The 25,223-nt window shown below is 37.1% G+C and overlaps 1 protein-coding gene across 1 annotated transcript in view; it reads left to right on the top strand.

The window, feature by feature from the left end:
* The first annotated feature begins 647 nt into the window (after nucleotides 1-647).
* Nucleotides 648-25,223, top strand: part of LOC105381585 (opsin Rh3) — a 60,005-nt gene continuing 35,429 nt past the window's right edge. Inside the window, exon 1 of the mRNA XM_011551343.3 lies at nucleotides 648-1,188. Within this exon, the coding sequence (XP_011549645.3) occupies nucleotides 698-1,188 (491 nt within the window). The 5' untranslated portion in view covers nucleotides 648-697. The remainder of the gene's footprint in view (nucleotides 1,189-25,223) is intronic.

Below are 25,223 nucleotides of genomic sequence, written 5' to 3'. Positions count from 1 at the left end.
TCAAAAAGTTCCGGCTTCTATGAGCCAATTAGTATTGTTGAAGATCTGATGCTTAGCTGGAAAATACAATAGGCTAGTACTATTATTTAAATATTTTATTTTATTTAGTTTTTTTATATAATGTACTTACTTAGGTGAGCCGAACGTTAAATGCATCGTTTTAAAAATCACATTTTGTTGCTCTCGTTATTTATTTTTATTTAAAATAAACGTTCGTTTGCACTTCAGCTCAGGCGTTAAAAATAATGGGAGACCTTCACAACAAAGCATTGTTCTGTCGTTAAAAAAATGAGAATTCATTTTCAATCCTAGCTTTGCGTACATATACATATATCTTGTACTATTCTGAAAGTGGGTCACACAACTTCTGCACAAAATTTCCAAAAAAATGAACGTACAAAACTCAGTTGTATAGTTCAACATGAACGTATACTAACAACAGTATACAAACAAACACAATCAGTTTCTTGGCAATCAAGAAGTAGGTACTTCATCTAAGCACCTAAGTTTTTTGTTAACAATCTCGACCACAAATTAATTAACTTAACTTAATACCAACCCTTTAATACACACCAAAAAAAAAACCTTCAGCTACCACCAAATCCCTATGAATCGGAGATGTATTTCGCCGGCGTTCGTCACTCCATCCGGCAGAGTCTCTCGCGCGGCGCTCCGGGGCGGTCGCCCGCCACACGACATGCGACTCACACACGCGAGTGCCGTGATCACCACCCTCATCATCACCCTCCAACTGTCCCAAACCAAAAACATCACCAACCCCTGTGATACCTGTGCATGTGCAGTGAAAAGTGACGCCTCGTGTGAAAACTGTTTCAAAGTCGAGTTGGATAGTCTTAAGCAGTGGAAGCGGAGGCGTAGACTGTGCCGAGTGGAGCGTAGCTTTGATAGTGACATGCTGGACGTGCCCAACATGGTGGGGTCTTCGTCCCGGCACCAGCCGGTCCTAGCCACGAGTCTGTCCACAGTGGCCAAGTTCAAGCAACAGTGGCCGGTGGAGCTGTGGCGGCAGTACCTGTTTACGGATGACTACCTGATGCTGATCAACCCCCACTGGCTGAAGTTCCCGCCGCCTCACGCCGCGGTCAACTACTCCATGGGCGGGCTGTACATCCTGATGATGCTGGCGGGAGGCACCGGCAATGGACTCGTGCTTGTCATGTACTTGAGGTAAGTGTGTATATGTATAGGGTGGCATTTTGACATGGATTATGATGATAATCATGTGGCAATTGACATTAATATTCTGGTCTAGCGCAGTGTTTTCCAGCGATAGGTACGCGGAGAGGAACATCATACCAAAGGTAAGTATAATTTATCCATGCATATTGTTTATGTTTCGTACCTCGAAACCTTGACCTTGCATCAAGTCTTTCAATGATGACTTTCCACTCTAATGTTTTACCGTTCAAAGTACCAAAACAATAGGCACATTCGTATTATTCGTATCTACTGAGTAGTAAATAAGAAGCAAGTGTGTTTACCCTAATTAATAGCTGCGATAATAGATATCTGAGAAGTTTATCTAATAGGACAAAGCTGGGTGTCATTAATTAATGAATACTCCAACAAACTATCTATTACCAATAATTAAAATTAAATTCCGTGAAGCTAGCCCCACATGACGCCACCTGAAATACATGTGGTTCTATTCAGGACCACTCAGCGATTCTAAAGCTATACTGAGCTTGCAGTACAGTCGGCTTTTGAAAAGTGAGATGTTATTTGTCGAGACGTTTCTTTATTTTGCGTAGTATTTTTTTATCCAAGTGTTTAACGGTTAGTGTGAGTGAATTTATTTGTTTATTTATAAATTGAAGTAAATTGTTACAACCATCGTAATCCTAACTAATATTATAAATACGAAAGTAACTGTGTCTGTCTGTCTGTCTGTTACTCTTTCACGGCAAAACTACTGAACGGATTTGAATGAAAATTGGTATACATACGGTCTAGACCCTGGGAAAGAACATAGGCTACTTTTCAGCTATCATCTATAAAATTCTTGCTATTTAGTATCAAATGCCTTGGATGTAACATATAGGTATTATTTTGGTCGAAAAGCTTCATCATAACTTTTACCAAGTTGGCTCTTGATAGATATCTTAACAATACCATGCATAACATAAATTTTGCCGCACTTACTGTGGATTAAGCGGTAGAATAGATGTTATGTGTGGCGTGATGAAGGGCTAGCACGGAGCGCATTTAAGACGTGACAAAAGTTCTCCGTCGCGCTCGCTCTTGAGGCTGAGCGATATGAGTAAAGAGAACGATGCAAAACTTTTGTCACGTCTTATTTGCACCCCATGCTATCTCTTCTGGTCATTCTTTCTATAAGTACTTACATATACTCGTATTATACACTTTGTAAACGTTAAGACACCCAGAATATTCGGAAAATTTGTACTGTTATAAATGTTAGACAAGGACACGGCATTTACGTTCTTTGCCAGAAATCCAATCATTAGTTACGCTAAAGACGGAATGACACATTTAATACATTAAAACGTATAGAGTAAGTACTTCTGCATCTGTTGATATTAAATGAAGAATTTACCAGAGCGGCTTCCAATCCTCGTATATTATCTATCAAACCCATATCAAACCTGGCTAAAACTGACTAAAAACCAAACTGTCATTTTAACATTATCTTTAAAACTGTTTCATAAATAAATACAATTATTTATGTTTCTATATTTTATCGCGAAGTTTTCGAAACTAGTTAATACACATAATGTAATAATATAATACTGTCCTCGGCCTTCGTCATCTAGCCACTACCAGCCACCTGACTAAGTTCTAAGTCCAGAAAACTTATGAATACAAAGTTAGTAAAATCAACAACAAAAAATCCAAAAACATTCCACGGATAAAACCGTTACCTAATTTAAACTTTTACGAAGCTCCCTGCTAAAGCTAGTAAGTACCTGGGTAATAAATAAAACTACAATATTTTTTTCGTTTGAAACAAATTCACTGGTTCTGAGAGCTGGAGGTCACTTTAGCTTCCGAAAAACTAAGTTTCGGAGCGTTGCTGGGCTAATTACGACTCTACCTTATTGTAATAAATGCACCGATTGAATGACAGTTCCCGTTCATTTGTTTTTGTCAAGCTAAAGTAACCCCGTTGTGCTGCAAAACTAACTTATAAAACAGCACAGCCGTTTATGAAGCTGCGAAAATTATTAAAGTTGCTAAGACTTGAAGCAGAAAAAATAAGTTAAATTGACGATAGTAAGTTACTCCAACTCGGTCAGATTAGATTAGATTAGATTTGTTTATTGATAATTATTCATTACATGTCAATATTAAAAGTTATACATCAGTACACCAAAGTTAAAATTAAATAATTACTTATATCCAAAAATTGTCACAAACAATGTCAAGATAAAATATAATAATTACGAAAATTCAATTAGATTCAATGTCATAGTAACAAATAATAAAATAATATAATATAAAAACTATCACATTGATAGGTACATTATTAAAATATAAATTGTCAGATAAAGAGACAATCATTAATTAATTCTACCTGTCGATGAATTCTCCTACCGTGTAGAATGCCTGCGAAGCGAGCCATTTTTTGAGTTTGTATTTAAATCCTTGTAGTGTCTGCATACTTTTTACATCACTAGGTAGTTTATTGTAGATTCCCGGACCACACACATACACGGACTGCTTGCTCCTCGCGAGCCTGTGCTGCACGTCGAGCAGCTGGCCGCGGCGGCGGGCTCCCCGGCATTCTTTATACAAGTGCAGGTTCTTCCGAACAAACAAGGCTACACTAAGTATGTACAGTGATGGACACGTCAGTATCTCCAAAGAAACAAAGTACTGGCGTGCCGACTCATCTGACTTAATTCGAGCCATAGCGCGCACTGCCCGCTTCTGCATTACGAATGCCCGGTGCCAGTCCGCCGCGCGGCCCCACAGCTCGATGCCGTACGTGAGGAGGGATTGGATCGTCGCAAAATAGCAGGATTTGGCCACCTCGCGCGGCACCGTTCCTGCAAGTCTCTGGAGAGCGAAGCAAGCGCCGCCCAGGCGTCCGCAGAGCCAATCTATATGGTCACTCCAGGACAAGCCACAGTCGACTTTAAATCCGAGGAAGCAAGATGTATCGACCTGGGACAGGTCTTCGCTCCCTACTTTCACTTGTAGCGGACGGCTGCGTCTACCGGCCAGGTTGAACAGCATCACCTGAGTTTTTTTAGGGTTCAGTGCAAGCCCGTTAGCCTGAAACCAGTGTGCTAGCTGCCCAGCGACCAGACACAGCCGCCGCTCCAGGTCGTCGACCGAGCTGCCCGTGACCGTCGCGGCCACGTCATCCGCGTACATGGTGACTTGGGCATCAGGAATGGAATTTGGGAGGTCGTTCATTAGTAGCGAGAAGATGATATTTGACAGCGACGAACCTTGTGGAACGCCGAGGTCAGTACCCATTTCTCGCGACCTAGATGCACCTCCCTCACCTACCACAGTTTGCACTCTGTTAGACATGAAGTCAACTAGGAGCTGCAAGGCTGGGCCCCTGATGCCGTAGTGCTCGAGTTTCGCAGCTATGACCAAGTGGTCTGCCACATCGAATGCACGTGACAAGTCACAACAGAGTACAGCGACGTGCCGGTTGGACTCTCGTGCGGACAGCACTCCCCACACCACCTCCCGCGCGAGGTCCGTGGTGGACCGGCCAGCTCTGTACGCGAACTGTTTATCGGAGAGGAGGTTACCAGCATCTAGGAACATTGTGAGCCGTGCGCTTAGTCCGTTCTCCAGGACCTTTGCTGGTGTAGGTATTATAGCGACTGGTCTGTATGCATTTCCGTCTTCTCTCTTACCCTTTCCCTTATACAGTGGTGATATTTTCACCCGTTTGAGGCTTGCTGGGTAGATGCCTTCCTTTATACATCGATTGTATAGGGTGGATAAGGCGACGGCGACCGAGTCGGCTACAAGGCTCAGTAGTTCGCAAGATATATTATGAATATCTTTGCTCGGTTTCCGGGGTATCCTCTTCACGATTATCGCGTAAACTTCATGCGGAGTAAATGGCTTGAGTCGAAGAGAGTGGTCGAGTGGGCGGCGCGTCCCGTGCAGCATGGCCAGCGCGAGCGGCACGGCCGCGGCCGGCGCGCCGCACGCCGCCGCCGCGCCAACGAACTGCTCATTCATCGCATCGAGTAGCTCTCGTTTGGATGAGTAGTTTGAGCCATCAGGACTTTTCACCAAAGCGGTAAAATCGAGTGAGCAGCGGTTGCCGCGGTCCAGCTCAGTATTAATCACGCCCCACATTGCCTTGCACTTGTTCTCATTACTGGCAATTTTTTGAGTGAAGTAACTCGTGCGCTCCAGAGCTAGCATACTTTTGTACTTGTCCGTCGTTTCGTTCACCATAGTGTGCAAGTCTGGATCGTCAATTTTAGAGTTGAGTTCTAGTAGGTCGAACAGTAATCTTTTAATGTTAAGAGTGTGTTCTGATATCCAACGCTCACTCTTTGCAGTAAACGTCTTGGATTTATAGGGGAAGCATATACTAAATTTACTGCTCAGTATTTCAAGAATACGTGTTGCAAGCACGTCGGTACTATCGGCTGGTGCAGTGTAGATGGCTTCCCAGTCGACGCTTCGTACGGCGGCAACAAAGTTCATTTTATTGGAACGACTCATTCCTCTGATCCGTGCAGTGTGGGGCGCGCGAGACGGAGGCGCACAGTCTAGCTGCGCGCGCACGGCGAGGTGGTCGCCGATGTGCGTCGTGACGGGCGCCGCGCGCGCGCCGCCGGGCCCCCCCGAGCGGCGCCGCACGTAGACGTGGTCCAGGGATGTGCTGGATGTCCCATGCACGCGCGTTGGGAAATCCACAATATTCACCATGTCATACGATGTGATTGTGTCAAGTAGCGTTTTGTTATTATGTGACACTACTAACGTATCAATATTAAAATCTCCTACAATGATTACGCTAGGAAAATTAAGTACAACAATTTCGCTCAGCAAAGACTCGAACACGGGGAAGAATTCATTACAGTGCGTCAAATTAGAGCGATACACACAAACTACCGCTAGTCCTAAGTCTACGAGTTTAACCGCAGACACTTCGCAAACCTGTTCTACAGATAGACTGCACAATTGGGCAATAGGTTGGGCTTTTAAATTATTTTTAATATAAATGCAAGTGCCACCATGCTCAATGTTGGGACGACAATAACTCGACACAAGTTTATAATTAAGGATAGTTGTGGACTTTAACTTATCTAATGATAACCAGTGCTCACTTATCGCTAAAATATCACATTTTAAATCGTGCAGTAGCAGCGCTTCGAGGCGCCTTGTCTTATTGTTAAGTGACTGCGCATTTTGGTGAGTCACAGTAATGTAAGTCGGCGTAGCTGGTCGCGCAGTGGCCGGCGGCGCTCGGGCGGCGTCGGGGCTAGTCGGAGGCGGCGGCGGCGCGGGGCGCGGGGCCGCTGCCTCGGGTTGGGGATGACTCACGGCGGCCCCGCTGGTGGCGGGGACGAGCGAGAAACCAGTCCGAGTATTTTACACCCGGTGGCCATAGAGTGGGAGTTTTAAGTTCGTCAAACTTGTCTTCACGTATGCCGATTATAAAGGACGAGTGTCTGTCCGTGTTGATGACACGTTTCTCAACATGAAATTCTTCATGCGTAGTCAGTGACGGTATAACCTTTTTCAGGAAGTCAATGATAAGGTCAGTCGTTGTAGTTGGGGCGAACATCCAAGCCTGAATGTATTTCAAATTTTTTACGGTTTTGATGCCGTAATTCTGTTTACCGACGCCTTCAATAACAGTATTATGTGCACGGGCATTTCGTGGACGTTTACTTTTCCCCACTATGGTCCATTCACTTTCCTTAATATCACCATGAGTATTTTCTATTTTGCTAAGCGGAACAGACTCTCCTTTAGTGGCCACCGCGCTGGATGTTCGTCCGTTGGATGTTCGAACTTCGGCTACGGCGGCGGCGGCGGCGGCGGCGGCGGAGCGCTCGCCGAGTGACGCACGGGGCTGTACCTGTTTCGCTCCAACGGTCGTTGCAGCGCTTTTTCCTCCGCTGATCGCTGCGGTAGCTGCTAAACGGGCCTGGCGGACCGGGCGCTGTAGCGCTGCTTGCGCGTTGCGGGCCGGTGCTGGCTGCGGCGTCACCTTGGGGGTAGTTGTCTCGCGAGTGGGCGTGGCTACTGCTGGTGATGGCGGACTAATGCGAGATATCAGACTCGACTGGCTAGCAATTATTGCACTTTGCTCACCAATCTTTAGCTCCAGAGCACTGACTTTAATAACTAGACTTTCTAGTGTCTTTTGGAGTTCACGTATTACACTTTCCACTGTTTTAGACATGGTTATGCAATTTTAAGGGCCGAATTATTACGGAGCTACTAATCAACTTGTCGGGGTATCCCCACTCTTTCAGCATGGTACAGTCGAGTAAAAAAACATCTCTTAAATCCTGAAACAGCTGCATGATCCTTTTTGGTTACTACCTATGTACAGTGCTCCAAAATTGATAATGCGCATAGAAATCTTTGACAGATCGGTTGTTTTCGATTATGTGACACATGATATTGAGTCCTATTCCTTTCGAACAAGGTGCAAAATGCAAGTGTTATTTTTAAGGTTCTTACGATTTAATGATTCGGATGTGAAGATCTGCATGTGCATTATTAATCTTGGACAAGTGTAACAGTACTATTTTTATATTTACCACTTACAAAGGACAATGACCAAACCTCTATATGGCGCCATGACCCAGAGCAGCCATTTATGAAACATATACTGGTGTGTAGTGCATGACTACAGTATATCCTGGTATAAATTTTATTACTATGAGGCATGGGAGAAAGAAGATATAGGTGCTGAAATATCAAGTATTTCTACTGTACTAGATGTTCCTCTCGAGCTAAGTATCGTTTTAAAAAGTGTTCCCGTGGGAATTCCTGGATAAAAGTATTCTATGTTACTTCGGGATAACGGAACTTTAAATAGAATGAAATAATTTTTGAAATCGGCCTTTTAGAAAAAAAATATGTTTATGAATGTGAAATGTGTAAAAATTTTGATATTATTTGTAGAAATAAAATCATGTGAATCAATGGAAATCCCATGATTTAGATGATTATCCTTATTTGTGCGTGTAAAATTAATTAAAATCTTATTTAACGAAAAAAAATTTTTTTATGAAATCACTTTTGAACCCTAATATCTCGGGAACCTCGCGGTTTAATTTTTTTTACATATTTTTCCCTCATACTCAAGACTTCAGTAAAAGTCTTTTAATGAATTAAAATATTTTTGGTTAGTGGCTGCTGCTTAAATAGTTTGTTTTAATTAGCCAGGTGTGTCAATAGCCTCGTATGCCATTGCAACTAAAGTTTCATCTAAGTGATCTGCAATTCACGCCATCGAAACGACGTCGATACAAGTCATCAATGGTCATTATTGCTTTAGATTTCACGCAACTAATAAAAAAGTGGGCACATTTTCGTGGAGCCGACTGTACCGTGCGCTTACTAGCCGCGCTGATTGTACTTGACTTGAATAATAAATAGTACCTAAGTTAACTACCAACCAACTCAATGATCTCTGAAGACCTGTGGGTTTACCACCATCGAACATTACCAATTAACAATCCTTAATCAGCTTCGCTCGCTTTTCAAATCTGACGTTGACTTCGACTGAATGGACAACATTTCATTTTCTTTACCCTATATTTTTATTAGCTATTCGGAAAGTTTATAGAAAATTAGTGGACCCGTATTTTTTTATTTTGTATATACATAAATTAATTTAAAGTTAATTTAAAGTTAATTATTTTAAAAGCGGAAGTGACGTCACATATTAGGCTCAATTTTTATTTTTGTCTATTGCCTGAGTCTCGAAAAAAATATAAATGACACTGACAAGTGACATTTAAACTTTGTTTACATGCCAACCAACAAATGGGTCATTTTCAAATGACATTGATATTTCTGATGATGGAAAGTAGGTACTTATCATGTAAAAAAATAAGCAGAAGCATTTTTTCAGCTGTGTAGGCAGTGGCATGCTCTGGGACATATTATATAGAGGTCATCTCTTAATAATAAATAAAAAAATAGTCAGAAAGTGTCAGAACAGAATTAATGAAAATGTCCCAAATAAACAACAACGTCACGATAAAACGTCAAATTCAATCAAAAATGAAAGTGACAGTTACTTTGTTTTTAAATCTATGGGCTTTGATCATCAAAATGCATCGCACCTGATGCATGACGTCATCAGCACTTTTTTACTATTTTATGATTTTCTCGAAAATGATACATCCAAAAAATACAAAAACATTTTTTTTGTGGCCTTTAGAGCTAAATCTCGAAATGGTTTTAGATTTATAGCAGCTTTAGTTTTTTGAAATGTTGTCCATTGTATGGATCTGACCCATGTGTTGGATAAATATATTTAATAAAATAAATATTATATAGGTTTTTGCTCACGTGATGGTTCAAGGTCCAAAGCTCGGCGTGGAGGGCCCTCCCGATGCTTGAGTAATCCGTTTTAATCTTGAGGTTCTCACACACAAAATCACATGTCCACTTATAATCGTATACACAAATATAATGCCTAATAGCAGCTGGTAATATTTAACCGAAAATACAAATATTGCGAATATCGAGACCGCGCCGAAATACAAGAGCAGATAACCCGACGAGAGGCTGCCAACGACTGAGTAGACTGTCAAAAATAAAAGAACCTACCCACATACAAATATAAGAACCTACCCACATACAATTATTAAAGTGTTCGTCGGTACCGAACACCATGATTGACAGGTGAGCGACGCGACTTATGGTTTGTTTATCTGGGGGCACGGCAGTGCCCCCACCAAGTCGAGCAAAAAAGCGGCACGGCCGTACCATCCTTTTCTCGAAGCAATTCAGGCCATTTTCGACCCCCTGTAACTTCGTTGTGGATAAAACTAGAAGACTGAATTTTCACTAACCATGCAGGCATTGTAAAGACACGGTATATTTCAAATTTCATTCAATTTGAACCAGTAGTTTAAAAATTTTAACGGGTCAAAGTTTCTTAATTTTGTCACTGACTGACTCACTCACCGATCATAAAAATTCTAAGGCACTTCTAGCAGACCTAGAAGCTTCAAATTTGGAATATAAGTAGTGTTTGGTGTATGAACCAAGGAAAAACTAAAATATTTGGGGGCACGGTAGTGCCCCCACCAACTCGAGTAAATTTTTTCAATTTTGGTCCAGTTTTCTAGATAGGTAGTACATAACTGCTTAAATAATTTCATAATCACATATCTGGGGCACGGCAGTGCCCCCACCAAGTAAATATAGGCGCACGGTAGTGCCCCTGCCAAATCGAGCAAAGGATTCGCGTCATGCAAATTAAATCCGCAAAGGATGGATTACCTACCCACGGACAAATTACATCAGGGGTCAAAGTTTCTGACTCACTCACTCACTCACTCACCGATCATAAAAATTCAAAGGCACTTCTAGCAGACCTAGAAGCTTCAAATTTGGAATATAAGTAGAGTTTGGTGTATGAACCAAGGAAAAACTAAAATATTTGAGGGCACGGCTTATCCACGCACGCATCTCAATCTTAAAAATATTTAATGTTTTATATAAATATATTGACTTGGTCATCGCACTAAATAATTTAATTAACACGTGTTTCCATGCGATGGCCGAGTCAATATATTTATATAAAACATTAAATATTTTTAAGATTGAGATGCGTGCGTGGATAAGACTTGGTATTACATGGATCTCACAACTTTTTACCGTAGAACAACTGAGTTACGAGACTTGGTTTTTTTTGACAAGTATTGTTTTTGATGGGATTATATTATATCGGTGGTGGTAGGGTAACTGATGGTGCAGTGATTAGTTAACCTGACTGCTATGCCGAAGGTCCCGGGGTCGAACCCCGACCTATCGTACTACGTCCGTTGCGTACGATGCGAAAGGTGGACGCTTACCTTAAAGAATGTGCCATGAAAAATATGTTATCAATTATTATCATTCTACAACAAACAATATTGTAACTACGTGTAATGCACGTTTTTGTAATAAACGTACGCATATGATTAAAATGCAATAATCACACTGCAAAGAGATAGGTATACAATGCAATGTGCATAGTTACGTAAAATGCAAGTTTAATCAAGACACTTTCTTTCAGTGTAAGTAATTTATTTTAAATTAAATCAAATGACTTTCATTTAAACCCTTGATAACGATTCTAGGAAAGCGCTACCAAGACGCAACAGTTAATTCCTTTTTTAATCCTAGTTTAAGTCTGCTGCAGGTTTATTTTGAATCATTAATTTATATTAATCTTGCTGGTTGCAACCAATGTTGATGCTTTTTTAGTGAAATAGGAAGCTTTTTTGTAAGCGTTTAATCTTAACCAAAGTAAGATTTATCTAAACTAGTTTGGTCTTCTTGCTGACAGTTTCAATAGTAAATTTATATTTTTTCAGATTACCGTCTAAAACATAATTACAGAGAGTGAAAGCATGTAGGTATTTTATCATGCTTTTGTCTCACAGGGAGCCATTATTTAGACATTTTGAAACAGCCCCTAAATAAAACAACATGTTTTTAAAGCTATATCAACTATTGCTACTTACTTTACAACTAAAGCACTACCCAGAAAGAAAAACAGCCATGATTGTGATTTATTGATATAGTTTTAGTTTGTAGTTTTGTTTGGATGAAGACTAACTGGCAAGTTTTGTATTTACTATCATAGTCCGGTAACAGTGCACTGCAGGACATGAGCCTCCTTCAAGATTGGAGGTTTTTTGTCATAATCTCTACACTAGGCAGGCGGTTTGGATATATCACACAACACAGACATTTAACACCAAAGGCCCATCGAAAAAATCCCACTTAGATTAAAACTATTAATTACACCTAAAAGGGAAAATATCATTATTTTAAGTCGCTTAAAAATATAGCACTCTGAGCAGTTAGATAGTATTTTCGCTGACGATATAAAATATAAGTAATTAAAAATACTTAAAATTATCTCGTGATAAATAAAAATGGAAATCTGTTTAAGTCGATTAAAAATACAGCACTGTTAGCAATAAGTACAATATTCGTTGCGAGCAAAATACGAGTACAAATAAATGTCTTTGATTAATGAAACAAAGGCTCGATTAAGAATAGTTTGTTTTGGAGTAAACATGAATATTTAAAAATATGCTTTAGTTATACCACTACATTACTCACGCAGGGGTAAAATAAAATAAAATAGGTATAGTTTAATTTATTTTTAGTTATGTCTATTATCTATTACATTGGTTATATTTGACAATACACAATGACGTGGCCAAAATTTTCATGCACAACGCCCATTGTCCTTCCTTCTAAAAATTCAAAAAGGATCGTCAATACTCTCTTCTCAAGCTTGGTCTATTTCCACTAAGCGCTGGTCCACTGCGGGTTGTATTATAGTATCATTCTCTAGATGTCTTCCTACAAAATCAGCGAACAGTGGCGGTATACAACTATGTTTATATTGATGTCGATTCTGAAGGCAGAAATTCTATTAATTTATTTATTGATTTTTCAAAAAGTGTAAACCCAATTTTTATACCAACAACAACAGCAAATAAAATATTATGACATAAACACCCAACATTATGGACAGGCACCTAATAGTTAGAGCTTTAGATAATTTTATTCCTTTTGGCCCTCGCGCTCGATTGAGTAATAAGAACTTTTAGCAAATTCTTTTATGCTAACATTATGTAGGTATTACAAAGTTTGGCTGTTAAGAAGAAAGTGTCAAAATTTAAGGAGCCCGGATACTTTTTAACGGAACTTCCAAGATTTAGTGTTTGTAAAATGAGAGGAAATTCTTTTTTAGGTATTTACAGACGAGATGGACGGCACTTAATATTTTAAACCTGAAGGTGATTATTAATGTAATAAGTTATATAAATGTGTTTAACTATGCTGTAATTTACATACAGTCCTCAACTAAAAATGTAAGTACCTATTTAAATTATGTACAAAAAAGTACATATGTCCAAAATTTAGGAAAAACTACACTTAAGAGATTTTACCATTGCAGCGACGATATATGAAGTTATCTAGAATCCACCAATAAACCTTACCACTGAGCTCCCTCCGTTCGAAAACCACACATAATTCGTAAACTCAACAGCTGGCAACGTACAATCAGTACTAGCCCCTTGTTTACCTAATTACTAATTAGCGTTGCTCGTTACGATACGTTTCTTGAAAACGCTTAGTTATGCCAGGATTGAGTAATACGATGATTGCATTCGTGACTTGTGATTAATTAAGGCAAAATTGATCTTTTTGCATTTGAATACCATTGTAGCTATAGTATGTATGGTTTATTTAGGTATATTATAAGTAGTTAGGTAGTAGGTACACCGCCCTCTAAATCCTCAAATTTTCTTTACTTTTATTTCTCTTCGTTTTAAGGTTGCCTGTAAGAGATCGCTCTTAGCGATAAGGCCGCCTATTGTTCATTGTTCCTAAGTTATAAGTTCTGTTTGTATGTTTTAATTTGTGGTGTTCAATTAAAAGATATAGGTATTCTATTCTATTCTACTCTATTATCAACGTCGCGTTGTTTATATTGCCGCCATGTGTGCGCTTATGAGTAAGGTTTTCCTGTGGGATTTCTGGGCTTAAAAGAAACCCATGTGTAAAATTTCATTTAAAGATTTTAAGGGCGTCTTGCACAACAAAGTTAAAAAAAATTAAATCTATGACCTCTTGCTCTGACATTATACTGACAGAGCAAGAGACAAACTATTTAATTTTATTTAACTTTGTTGTGCAAGACGCCCTTAGAGTTTATAACTAAGTAAGTATAAAGACAATATTTTTTTGTAAGTATATGTAAGTATGTTTATTAGATAAACTTGTTTTTTCAATCCCTTAAAAGCTGCCTTGATTTAATGTATTGAAAGTGTTACACACGTAGGTACCTATATTTTGTTGGAATCGTGTCAGTCAATCAAGTCAAGGAGCTGTATTCCTATCACTATTTGGATTGATGTTACTAGCGGTTTATTCAGAGTAAGAGAAAATTGTTGTTATTTATAAACTGAAAAAGGGTAATTCAATAGGTTTTATAATTTATAAGAGGGAGTAGATTTTACACGAATACAGAGTAGCAGCTGCCGGATTTTCCGTAGCAAAATTTAGGTGCATTAGGTACTTGGTAGCAGGTACCTAATGCAGTACTGATATAAAAACAATTTCGCTATAATAAGCAGGTACTGCGTCCTTAAGTCATAGGTATTAAGAGTGTATACATATTTAAAAACAACTAAACAATAAAAGGCTCGCAAAGTCACCGTTTCAATATAACAAGTATAATTTTATTTTTTTGCATTCAAGCAATATTCCTTCCATATAAAAAAATACCTAGGTATATCATTAGTAGTAGTAGTAGTAGTATAACTTTATTATTAAACATAAAACACTTAAAATAACATTTAAGACTTAAAATCTATAACACAATACCATGGCGGCCATATCGCTAAAAGAATAAGATACTTATAGTTAGATCAGTACATAAATAAACGAAGCAATAAAATGATAAATAGGGTACCTACTACCTATCCAAATTACGAAAAAATACTTAGGTACTTTTGCTTCAAGGTTAGTTAGTAAAAAGTAACATTTACAATATGATTATTTTGCATACCGAATCCCATCACTCCGAATGATACAACGCTTTTCCCGATAATCTTCGATCATTTTTCCATTTCGACAGGTGCCAATTCTCAAGACATCGGCCTCGGTCAGTTCATATGCGTTAACACAGATTTGACAGATATACCTAAGTCTTGTTGGATAATTCAACCTAACCTACTTTAAAAACCCCCGATATTTAAAGTTAACCCTTAAAGTTGCATAATTTTTGAACGGCTAAGGTGATTTTGATAAAACTAAAAACATTAGGTCGATAGGGCATATAATAAATATGTATACTTAATCAAATAACTTTGATCCCTGGAAAATAACCATAACGGCTTCGTTACGTATTATTATGACGTAATAGAAACTGTTTGTCAAAATTTAGCATAACATAAACTTTTGAAAACCCTTAGCATGAAATTAAATCAATTAGTATATGCATCATTCCCAATACAGGAAACTCATTTGCAAAAGTGACAGAACGACAGCACGGGGTTACTCTAATACTGAAAAAAAACGAACTATCGAGAGCTGTCGTGCAATCGGCATATTTAATACAACGAGATAGAGCCGTTTTTCGTTAGATAGAGTGACCCCCCTGATTACTAAATAGTTAGTACGTCGGGTTGTGTGAACAGGGTTATTTAGTTTCACGAGGTATACGGAACTTCCTGGTTATACTCCTTTTTACCCTAGAGATGTGTAAAATATAGGTATACAATGTACATAAATAAACAGAATTACAGGGTGTTATAAAAATACCCTAGAGATGCGTAAAATGTAGGTATACAACATTATAAATACACGGAACTGTAGGGCGTTCTGGGTACAGTAAGCCCAAAGAGTTAGTTTACTCAGGGGGTTAATATTAACAAGTTTATTAAACGCCATTTATAATTGGCAAAAAAAAAGACTCGTAAAAAATTTCGTTTAAGTATGCGTTGTTTTTTTCAAAAATCTTATATTGAAAAGGCAAATTTATATTTTTTTAAATGTCTCATGTCATACATGTGTCATCTGCTTATACTATATCACATTTGCAATGTTCTGTGGGGTTACTACCACCGACATTACACTACATTACAATCAACTTAAACCGTCAAATCTGGCGTAACTTGTATGGATCTGACAGATGTTTGACAGGCGAGCGGCGCTGCTGGATTTTTTAATGCTAATGTGTCGGTGATGGTATGGTAGCTGTGTGTACATTATTATACATATTATATACTCAGCTTTTCGTGTTTGTTGTTCGAAATTGTCCATGTTGTAATGGACATATCTGTTATGCAAAACTGCTGCAGTATATTTTCAAGCCATAATTTTGGCCCAACTTACTTGAAAATATACGCGATTAGTGCGTAATGGCCTTGTATACTTTCAAGTAAATCGTGGCTCCATTTTAATTTGAAAATATACGCGAGCAGTCCCAACCTCTGCGTTTTGGCCTTGTATAGTTTCAAAACACGCAGCGTGGCATCTTATTTTTTATTTATTATAACAACTAATTGTATTATTATGTAGCTTATTTTATTACTTAAATAGGGGACAAGTGCGTCCACTTCATCGGCCTTTGCTGACGTCGTTTCTCCATACATTTTAAAACAATCCATTTGATGCGATAGGTAGACGCTTACCTTTTACTTACTTATCGGTATATCTCGTATAATCATAAACATTGCTTCCAATGGCTATCGAAATGAAACAGACGGCTCAGCAATATTGAAGAGTTGCCAAAGGGAATAACAGGAACAGATGCTTGAGATAGCTCACGACACTCAATGTGACACCGTTGCAAATATCAACACAACAGATTTCACCAGGTAGGTATTTGCATTCAGCTTCTGTTGATGGAACTTCAGGGGGTCACTCTCTAATCGACGTACGAACGAACGAGAATTAAGTTAAATGGTTAAATGTGAGATTTGCAGCACTAACCAGTCTTCCCTCGTCTATTCTGTGAATTCTGTCATACGTGTGACCGCGTGCGGGACAATCCCGCATGCGTGATAATTCTTGGATAATTCTCGCATCTCGCATCAATCTCGATGTTACAAACAGCCTAAGTGCGATCCCCCATTGCTGTGGTGCGTCGCCGTGCTGGTTTTCTATATATTTTTCAGGGTCATGTCATCATAAAAAATGTAATGAAAACCACACCGCACCGCAGCAATGGGGCCTCTGCCTTCGTTATTCAGTATTATCTGCCCCTGAAACTTAAGTTAACAGAATGAGATGATTAAGCGGACACGAGTATGCCAAATTTAGAACAATAGTATTAATTTATGTTAGTTTAGCTGTCATTTAGTTTTAGTTAGATAAAATTTTTATAACTTTGAACGGAATACTATCCTCTATGTTGTACGTAATAAGATGATAAGTATGAAACTTTGCCGAAGACAAAATAAATATAAAGTAAGTAATTTATTGGCTTCTGTCTTGACACAAGTGAATAATGTTTATTGATTTATGTGTATGAAGGTGGAATATATAAAGGCCCAACGGCAGGTCCTAAATCAGTGTGAATCTAACAAACCTCAAGATGAATTTCTTCTATGTACTGTCGTTGATAATGATAGTAAGTAATTTTTTATGTTATGTTTTAATTTAAGGTGAACTGTAAGGCCAACTATCGCCAAATAAAAAATAAAAAAACAAAACTTCCGTTTGGAAGCGTTATTCGGAATAACTTATTCCCAAAACTGCCACGTTTTGTGCTAATTCACATAAGCAGTTAAGTACTTACTAGAATTTTTTGAAATTGGTGTCATAATGCTTCGGATTTTTCTTTAACTGCAACAACACAAAAAAAAGAGTAGTAGCTTAGGTATTTTTGTACTATCACATAGAATTGGTCTAAAAAAATAATTATTATAATATATGATATATTTTTGTGGTATTTTGAAGGCGGTTTTATTTATGTAATAATAAAATCTTTATTTCAATAACCATACTTAATCTAGGTGTACATGACTGGAGCAATTATTATGTACAAACAAATACTAGATAATTTATGATTATTATAAATTTTCCTTTGCAGGTGATGTTGATAGCTAATATCGGAAGTGTACACTGTCAGGGAGGGGGAGAGGGCGAGAAAGAGGAAGGAGAGGGACCGGGAGAGTCAAAGGAAGATGCAATGGGAGCTGAAGGGGAACCGCAACAGGGAGACCAATCGGATTCTAAGGAATGAGGAATTCTATATTTCTAAGGTATTATAAAAAAACGGCCAAGTGTCAGTTGGTGTCGCGCTTAGGGTTCCGTACAAGTCAACTTACCTGAGATAGTTTTACTATAAATTTTATCATATATACACTTACATCCGTGATTTTTTTCATATTTTTTTTGGACTTACCATTTAGCCAGTAGGCGGAGGACACTTGAGTTCAACAAAAATTTGCACTTTAAGCTTAATATTTCGTAAACCAATTACTGAATCAAAAAATGGTTTGAGCATACCTATACTATTTTTGAAATACCTATTCAACGATACCCCACACCATCGAAACAACGGAAAAAAAAATCATCCCCCTATCCACTTTATTAACCGAGGTACCACAAAGCAAAACAATATTTTTTATGGCTGATTTTTCAATGGTCAGATAAGTGTTACAAACACAGTGATACAAACATTCAGATGTGACAGCAACAATTTTATTCCTCGGATAACACTTAGGTATCTGAGTATTAAAAAATCAGCCCTTACTACTTGAAGAGGACATTCGGGTAAGCGCCCGCTTATCATGGCAGAGATGCGGGATAAAATCCCGGCATTAAAAATATTATTTTTTGTATACAGAAAATATCCAGGTTTAAAGTCGTGAAGCGATAGCAATAAATTATTTGATTTGATTTTTAGTTCAAAGTTTTTTTTTTCTATTTCTGGGGAAGGTACCAGAAGGGTTAGCAATGGGCTTGTCACGTCTTAACTGCGCTTTATACGTGACAATTTTTTTGCATCGCGCTCACTCACATCGCGCAGCTTCAAGAGCGAGCGCGACGGAGAACTTTTGTCACGTCTTAAATGAGCCCCGTGCTAGCCCTTCAGGCAAAGTTATTCAAGAGAAACGCGAAGCGAAGCTCGCGGGGGCAGCTATAGTTAAACATTTAAGTAATTTGTATTTTTAATACCATTTCCAGATTCGCCGCAGTCTCTGTGACGTCAAAATAACACAACAATAGACCAAATGAAAACCAGTGCTAATAATTAAAGTGATTTTTTTACATTTTATTCACCATCTTTTCTTTTCGCTTCACCTTACCAGTAACTATGCCATATGTCTAAAATCTATTTCTTATGTTAATCAGGGTGTCCACTCAGAATGTACCAAAAAATTCCCTGACTTTTCCCTGACTTTCCCTGACCGTTTCAAAAAATTTCCCTGACCGAAGATCAAAATATAAACCTAATTAAGTAATTTGAACACGAAAGCTTGATTTCAAAGTTTTGTGTTCATTTGTTTGGCACTAATTCAAACTTGACTGCGTAAAATACTTATACAGGGTCCCCATAAATTTAATATTAAGAGGGAAGTACTTATAGCACTTGCTCGTCCATACAGAAAGAGAAAACTTTGGTCTACTTCTAAATATTATCCAATCTCCATGATTTTTTAGGATATTGGCGACACAATAAATAATTTTATAGTTTTTCCATTTCTCTAAATTTGCTATACAGGGTGTTGCAAAATTGGTATACTAAGCCGAATCCTACATGTGCAGCATGTAATATCTAAGCCCAAAAATCAGAATTTGGAAATTCGCGATTATTTTTTTCCAAAGTAAAAAGTCACGTGACCAACAAAGTTTCTATGGAAAATGAAAATTTTTTTTCGCGAATTTTCAAATTCTGATTTCAGTTTCGGGCTTAGATATAACATGCTGCACATGTAGGTTTCGGCTTAGAATACCCTTTTTGCAACACCCTGTAGATTCAAACTTATACACCTCAAGTAACGCAATTTTTGTGATCAAAACTGTGCCGAATGACGCCATTGTTGAATAAAAACAATGTTTTTTTTAAATGATAATCTAGAATATATTATGCTGAAGCGATTTACATCACAATCAAAAAGATTTGTTGATATTTACTTGGTGAATAACGATTTCTCCCGAAAATTTATCAAGAAAAGTACCTATGTCATTCACGAGCTGCATTTATCTCTATAGCACCCGAGCCCCGGAGCATGAGTGCACAAACGATAGCAAATGTTTTCCTCATTACCTATTTCTCGAGGTTCCCTCTGAAGCCTTAGGGCCATTCTGAATAACTTTCTAAAAAAAAATCCTAAAAAAACGCATCCGCCTTGCAGCTTGCAGCAAGTTGCTATACTGCCTAGTTTAAGTCTGACTAAAATTTTACTGATTACCATCGAAGTAGATATTGAAACCGAAATTGAAACAGAACCAATTTTTTGTTGTATGGCACTCTCCTGCCTGACAAAGTTGTTAGTTGAGTAAGTATTTTTTATGAAATTTGATTAAACATGCAGTACAAATAGAATAAAATTCGTTTTGCTCTGCTAAATTAGTAAAAAAATAAGTTATAGATTAATAGATGCTGCGCGGAGGCAGCGTATGCGGTCTCGCTGAGGTATAAAATAATTAGCGAATTGAGAACCTCCTCCTTTTTTCAAAGTCAGTTAATGAGCGCGGCTGCAGCGCGTCTGCACCAACAAAATCATGTTATTTTTTATCACGAACTTCTAAAAGTCTTTAAATTAAATTTGTTTTGAATGTTGAGATGAGTCACCCTCCTTTGCATCAAACTGTATATACGGGACATAATTTTACCAGCTGAGTCTGGGGTCTAGGTAATCTTTTAGAATTCCTACTATTTTTTTCTATCTGTTATATTTGATTAAATCACGATATAAACTTACCCCCTTATTCATAAAAATGTTACTAGACGCTTTAGCTATTGAACTGTTCTGTCACTCTCTGACAGAGAACAATTTTTTGTTTGACAGAGAGGGACAAAACAGTTCAATAGCTAAAGCGTCCAGTAACGTTTTTATGAATAAGGGAAAGTTTATTAAAAAAAACTACATTAGTGACGATCAGTCAAAAGTCTTCCAAATCTAAACGAGATTTTATTTTATGACTTATTTATTTCACGTAAAAAAGAAGTATTGCTAGTAAAGAAAAGTACTAAAATTATGCTAGTAAAGGGTCATTTTTCCCTGACTTTCCAGGTGGCCCATCAATTTCACTGACTTTCCATGACCACCTAGAGCTTCCCTGACTTTTCCCTGACTTTCCCTGACTTTCCAGATAGTGGACACCCTGGTTAATACTATTATTTAGGTATTTAAGAAAATTATCTCTATGATATATGATACAACAAAAGGGTTGGAATAGTTGAAAAAAATGTAGCTGGTAAGTACTTAATATAAAAATTATGGACTAAAATACATATAAATAAGATAAACTCAGTATTTCAATATGAAACATTCAGTGCAAAATAAAATGGTCAACATATTCTTTTGCTTTCCCTTAAAACAAATAAGTACTGTACTTAGTTAATCCCTTTCGCATTCTATTATCCACCCGATTCGTAACAACTATGAACATTTGTGGAGACCACAATAGCAAATATTTTACCATAATAGAAATAGACGCTCCGATATACCCACAAATAACTAAATATGGTTTGTAATAATTAATATAAACTCTTTGATCCCACGAAAACTTCAACTTTATGGAATCCAATCCTTTGGCTTTAAGGACGGTTTTCATAATACTGAACTTAAACATTCAAATTAAGACTTCATAACGAAGACTGAGAGTCAAAAACTTTGTGAATTCAATACTTGAATAATCTCAATTTAGATAATACATATTTGTGGATGTTCTTGCTATATTAAGACCATATTTAAATCGCTTTTTTCCAATTTAATCCATTACTTTATATCTAACCAATAAATGTATTGTAACTATTATAAATAAATAAATAAAAAATATATTAAAAAATAAAGGTCTTTGCACAGTATAACAATTCAACGGCGACTCGACTCTATGCTAGACATTGATATTTAAGCCCTGTGTCATTTATGTTCAAGGTTTAATTTCAAAAAATGACATTTTGTGTACGATGCGTAGGCCACTCGTTGTACACTACTTTATAATCATTTTGAAATTAAACCTTGAAGATATGACACAGGGCTTAAATATCAATGTCTAGCATAGAGTCGAGTCGCCGTTGAGTTGTTATAATGTGCGAAGACCTTCATGGACGCATGGCACGGGCATAGTACACTAATATTAGTCTATGGTACAGGTGTTACGTGGATCTCACAACTTTTTACGGTTGAGTTGCGAGACTTGGCTTTTTACAAGTTCTGTTTTGATGGCATTCGATTTTGCTTATGGGTGGATGAGGATAGGTAATATTTAACAAAAGTAGATAATATAAATCTCACGAAACCTCCATTCTTCATACATACTGGAAGCCTGTCCCTATCACATATTCTGACCTTTACACATTCGTGATTCTCTACCTAAAATAGATTCGAGATTCGTAACAAACTTATAACTTGTACGTGTGTACACGAAACGTATTATAGTAGATAGTGTTATTTTTTTCTTCTGGAGATATATTTATTTTAGACAGAAAATCTTAGGTGTTAGTTACGTAGGCAATCTGCGTTCTACGCATTAATTACTGTAGCTTTACTTGAACAATGCAATACATTATATGAATATGAATATGAAAATGAACATGAACATGAACAGTACAGTATAGTATAAAATAAACATTAAAAACTTTTAAATATGTACTTATAAGTCGTAGAACAGAAGTTGCTCAGCCAGAAGTTACGCATAAGCCATTCTCTTTCGGCTATACGATTGTATACGATTTGCGACTAATATAGTCACAATTTGGACAAGTTACTGAGAACAGATGTTTATTTTGAGTGGGATTCAATTAATATTTATTGAAAATGAACGCAAATAAATTCAGCTTCAAAGTGGATTAAGTCGAATAAGAAGTGTAGTTACTGGAAATTTGAATCGCAAAATTGCTAGCGATTAAATTCCAAAGCACTCCTTAAATGTGCCAGTTTTTAAAAAATATTTGTACAATATTAATACTAAACTTTTTTAAACCTAAGTATACCACACACACCACAAAAAACTTTAAACATTGTTTAACAAGTTGTAAAACAATGTTTGCAAAAAGGGTATACAAATCCGAAAAGGTTAGTTATGTAATAAATAATTTATATATGTATATGCAATAAATATATGTATAGGTGTATATATATATATATAATATTATCAAATTTATAAGTAATATATTTTTATTCAATCGCTTTTGCAATAATATTGTAAACTATTCTGTTGATTTTTTTGATTTTTTGTAAGATGCAACTATAATGCTTAATTATTAGTAATACTTTAAGAACTATCATACCTGCTGAACTAAAGCTTAAATAATTTTAGACCCTTACTTTGGAGATTTTTTTTGTAGTAAATTGTAAACTTCTACTTATCTCTAGTGTGAAATGGAAGGAACTGAAGCCTATGATACAGGTTTAACCTAGTTTAGGTTTTCAGTGATCAATTATTATACCTAGTACTTACAAAACCAATGTATATTTGTACCCTAGTTGTAATATTTCTTTCTTTCTTTTGCCAAATAAACGATTTGAAAAATAAATAAACGATTTGAAGTGTTTAAAACTACTAGTGTTTGACAGCTTTTGTAGGCGTTTGACAGCGCTTAACATTTGTTACATACTGTAAATAAGTTTTTGTGGTTAGGCCCATTGTGTCCCATTGGAATTGCCTGGGCAATATACACTCGCGAGCAATGAAAAAGATCCAGTGACAATAGCACCTTATTACTCCTAAACTGAAAAAGCTAATGCTAATGATACCGTCTGAAATATTGAAGTAAAATAATAACTCAAGTGGCTTCCTATTCGCCTTCGACGGAATACTCATATCTTAACGCTTCTCTACAACATACTGTTTAACCCGGCATCCCCTCAATATTTAAAAGAGCGTTTTCAGTTTCGGCACTGCTCACACGATCGCACACTTCGGTCTGCTCAGAACTTGCGACTGCTAGTTCCGCCGCACAAAACTGACTTCTACGGTGACTCCTTTACGACGAAATCAGTGGTTCTCTGGAATGCTCTTCCTGAAGAAATTAGACGTGCACCATCTGTGGCCTCTTTCAAAGAAAGGGTCAAATTGCACTACCTACAGTCACTGACTAACTAGTTGAATATAATATTATGTAATGTGTATTATTTATGTAAGTATATTATAGGTATATATATAATATATATATAGTTCTTAGATATTTATTTGTTGTTTTATTTATTTATTTAGTGTATGTACTGTTTAAGTAGTATATATTTTATGTATATATATACTTGCACCACAACTACCTCACAATCATATAGACTTACTCTCTTCCATCCAAAGGTTGTCTGGTAGAGATTGCTATAAGCAATAAGGCCGCCTTTTTGTACTGTTTTATTTTTAAGTTTTGTTTTTTTGTAATTTTTATTCTTGGTGCAAATAAAGTGTTTTGTATTGTATTGTATTGTATAATTCATTATATTAGAATTCCAACTAAAAACGTTTAAAATCAAATATTGTCTAAAATCAAATGTTTTAAAAAGTCGGCCTTTTGGTGTTGGCATTTTGTAAGTGGAACGTTTTCATTGCTCGTGTGAGTGTATTTAAAAACGTAACTACGCATACTTATTAACTGTACTTTAAAAATCTTACTCTAAGCTATAGATCGCATCCAGTGGCGTGCTTTAGGAGAGGCCTACGTCCAGCAGTGGACTGCTAAAGGCTCATGATGATGATGAAAAAATCTTAAACACGGAAATTATAAATAAATTTGCGATATTTGTACGCATACAATATTCTAGTCTATGGTACGCATTTTAGCCCTGTCGATATACAGTTTGTCACTCTCTGACAGAGAGTGACAGAACAGTTCAATAGCGAAATCGTCCAGTAACTTTTTTACATGGAAGTAATAATACAACAGGAATGCGCACTGCACCAAAAAAACGAGCCGACAGAGATAGTCGGCACGGAGCCCTCCATCTCTTTCTATTTTTGGTGACCATAATTTTAGGTAATTCATGAGACATCACTTCTAATCTATCATGTCGCGAATAGGTGTCGATGGTCTCAAAGTCACCTATTATTCGAATAATTCGATTGCAATGTAGGTACGAATGTATTTTGGTGATATGACAATTGAGTAAACAAATGGGGAGAAGGTAAAATTTGTATAGATATGTTGATATGTTTTTTTTTCCAAATCAATTAGATATTCCCAAGGTTTGAATTAGCAACAACAATATGTATTTTTTACCAAATTCTACTAAGATGGACTGGTTTTAATTAGAGAGTTAGGATTGACGTAAATAATAAGATGAGCGAAATCAAACAACACACATTTTTATAATAAGTATAATACAATGTATTTATTGGATCTTCTTTAT

Source organism: Plutella xylostella, chromosome 9 (genome assembly GCF_932276165.1).
Source record: "Plutella xylostella chromosome 9, ilPluXylo3.1, whole genome shotgun sequence".
Lineage (NCBI taxonomy): Eukaryota > Metazoa > Arthropoda > Insecta > Lepidoptera > Plutellidae > Plutella > Plutella xylostella.
The sequence above is the reverse complement of the archived record's forward strand: the minus strand, read 5'-3'. Positions and strand labels throughout refer to the sequence as shown.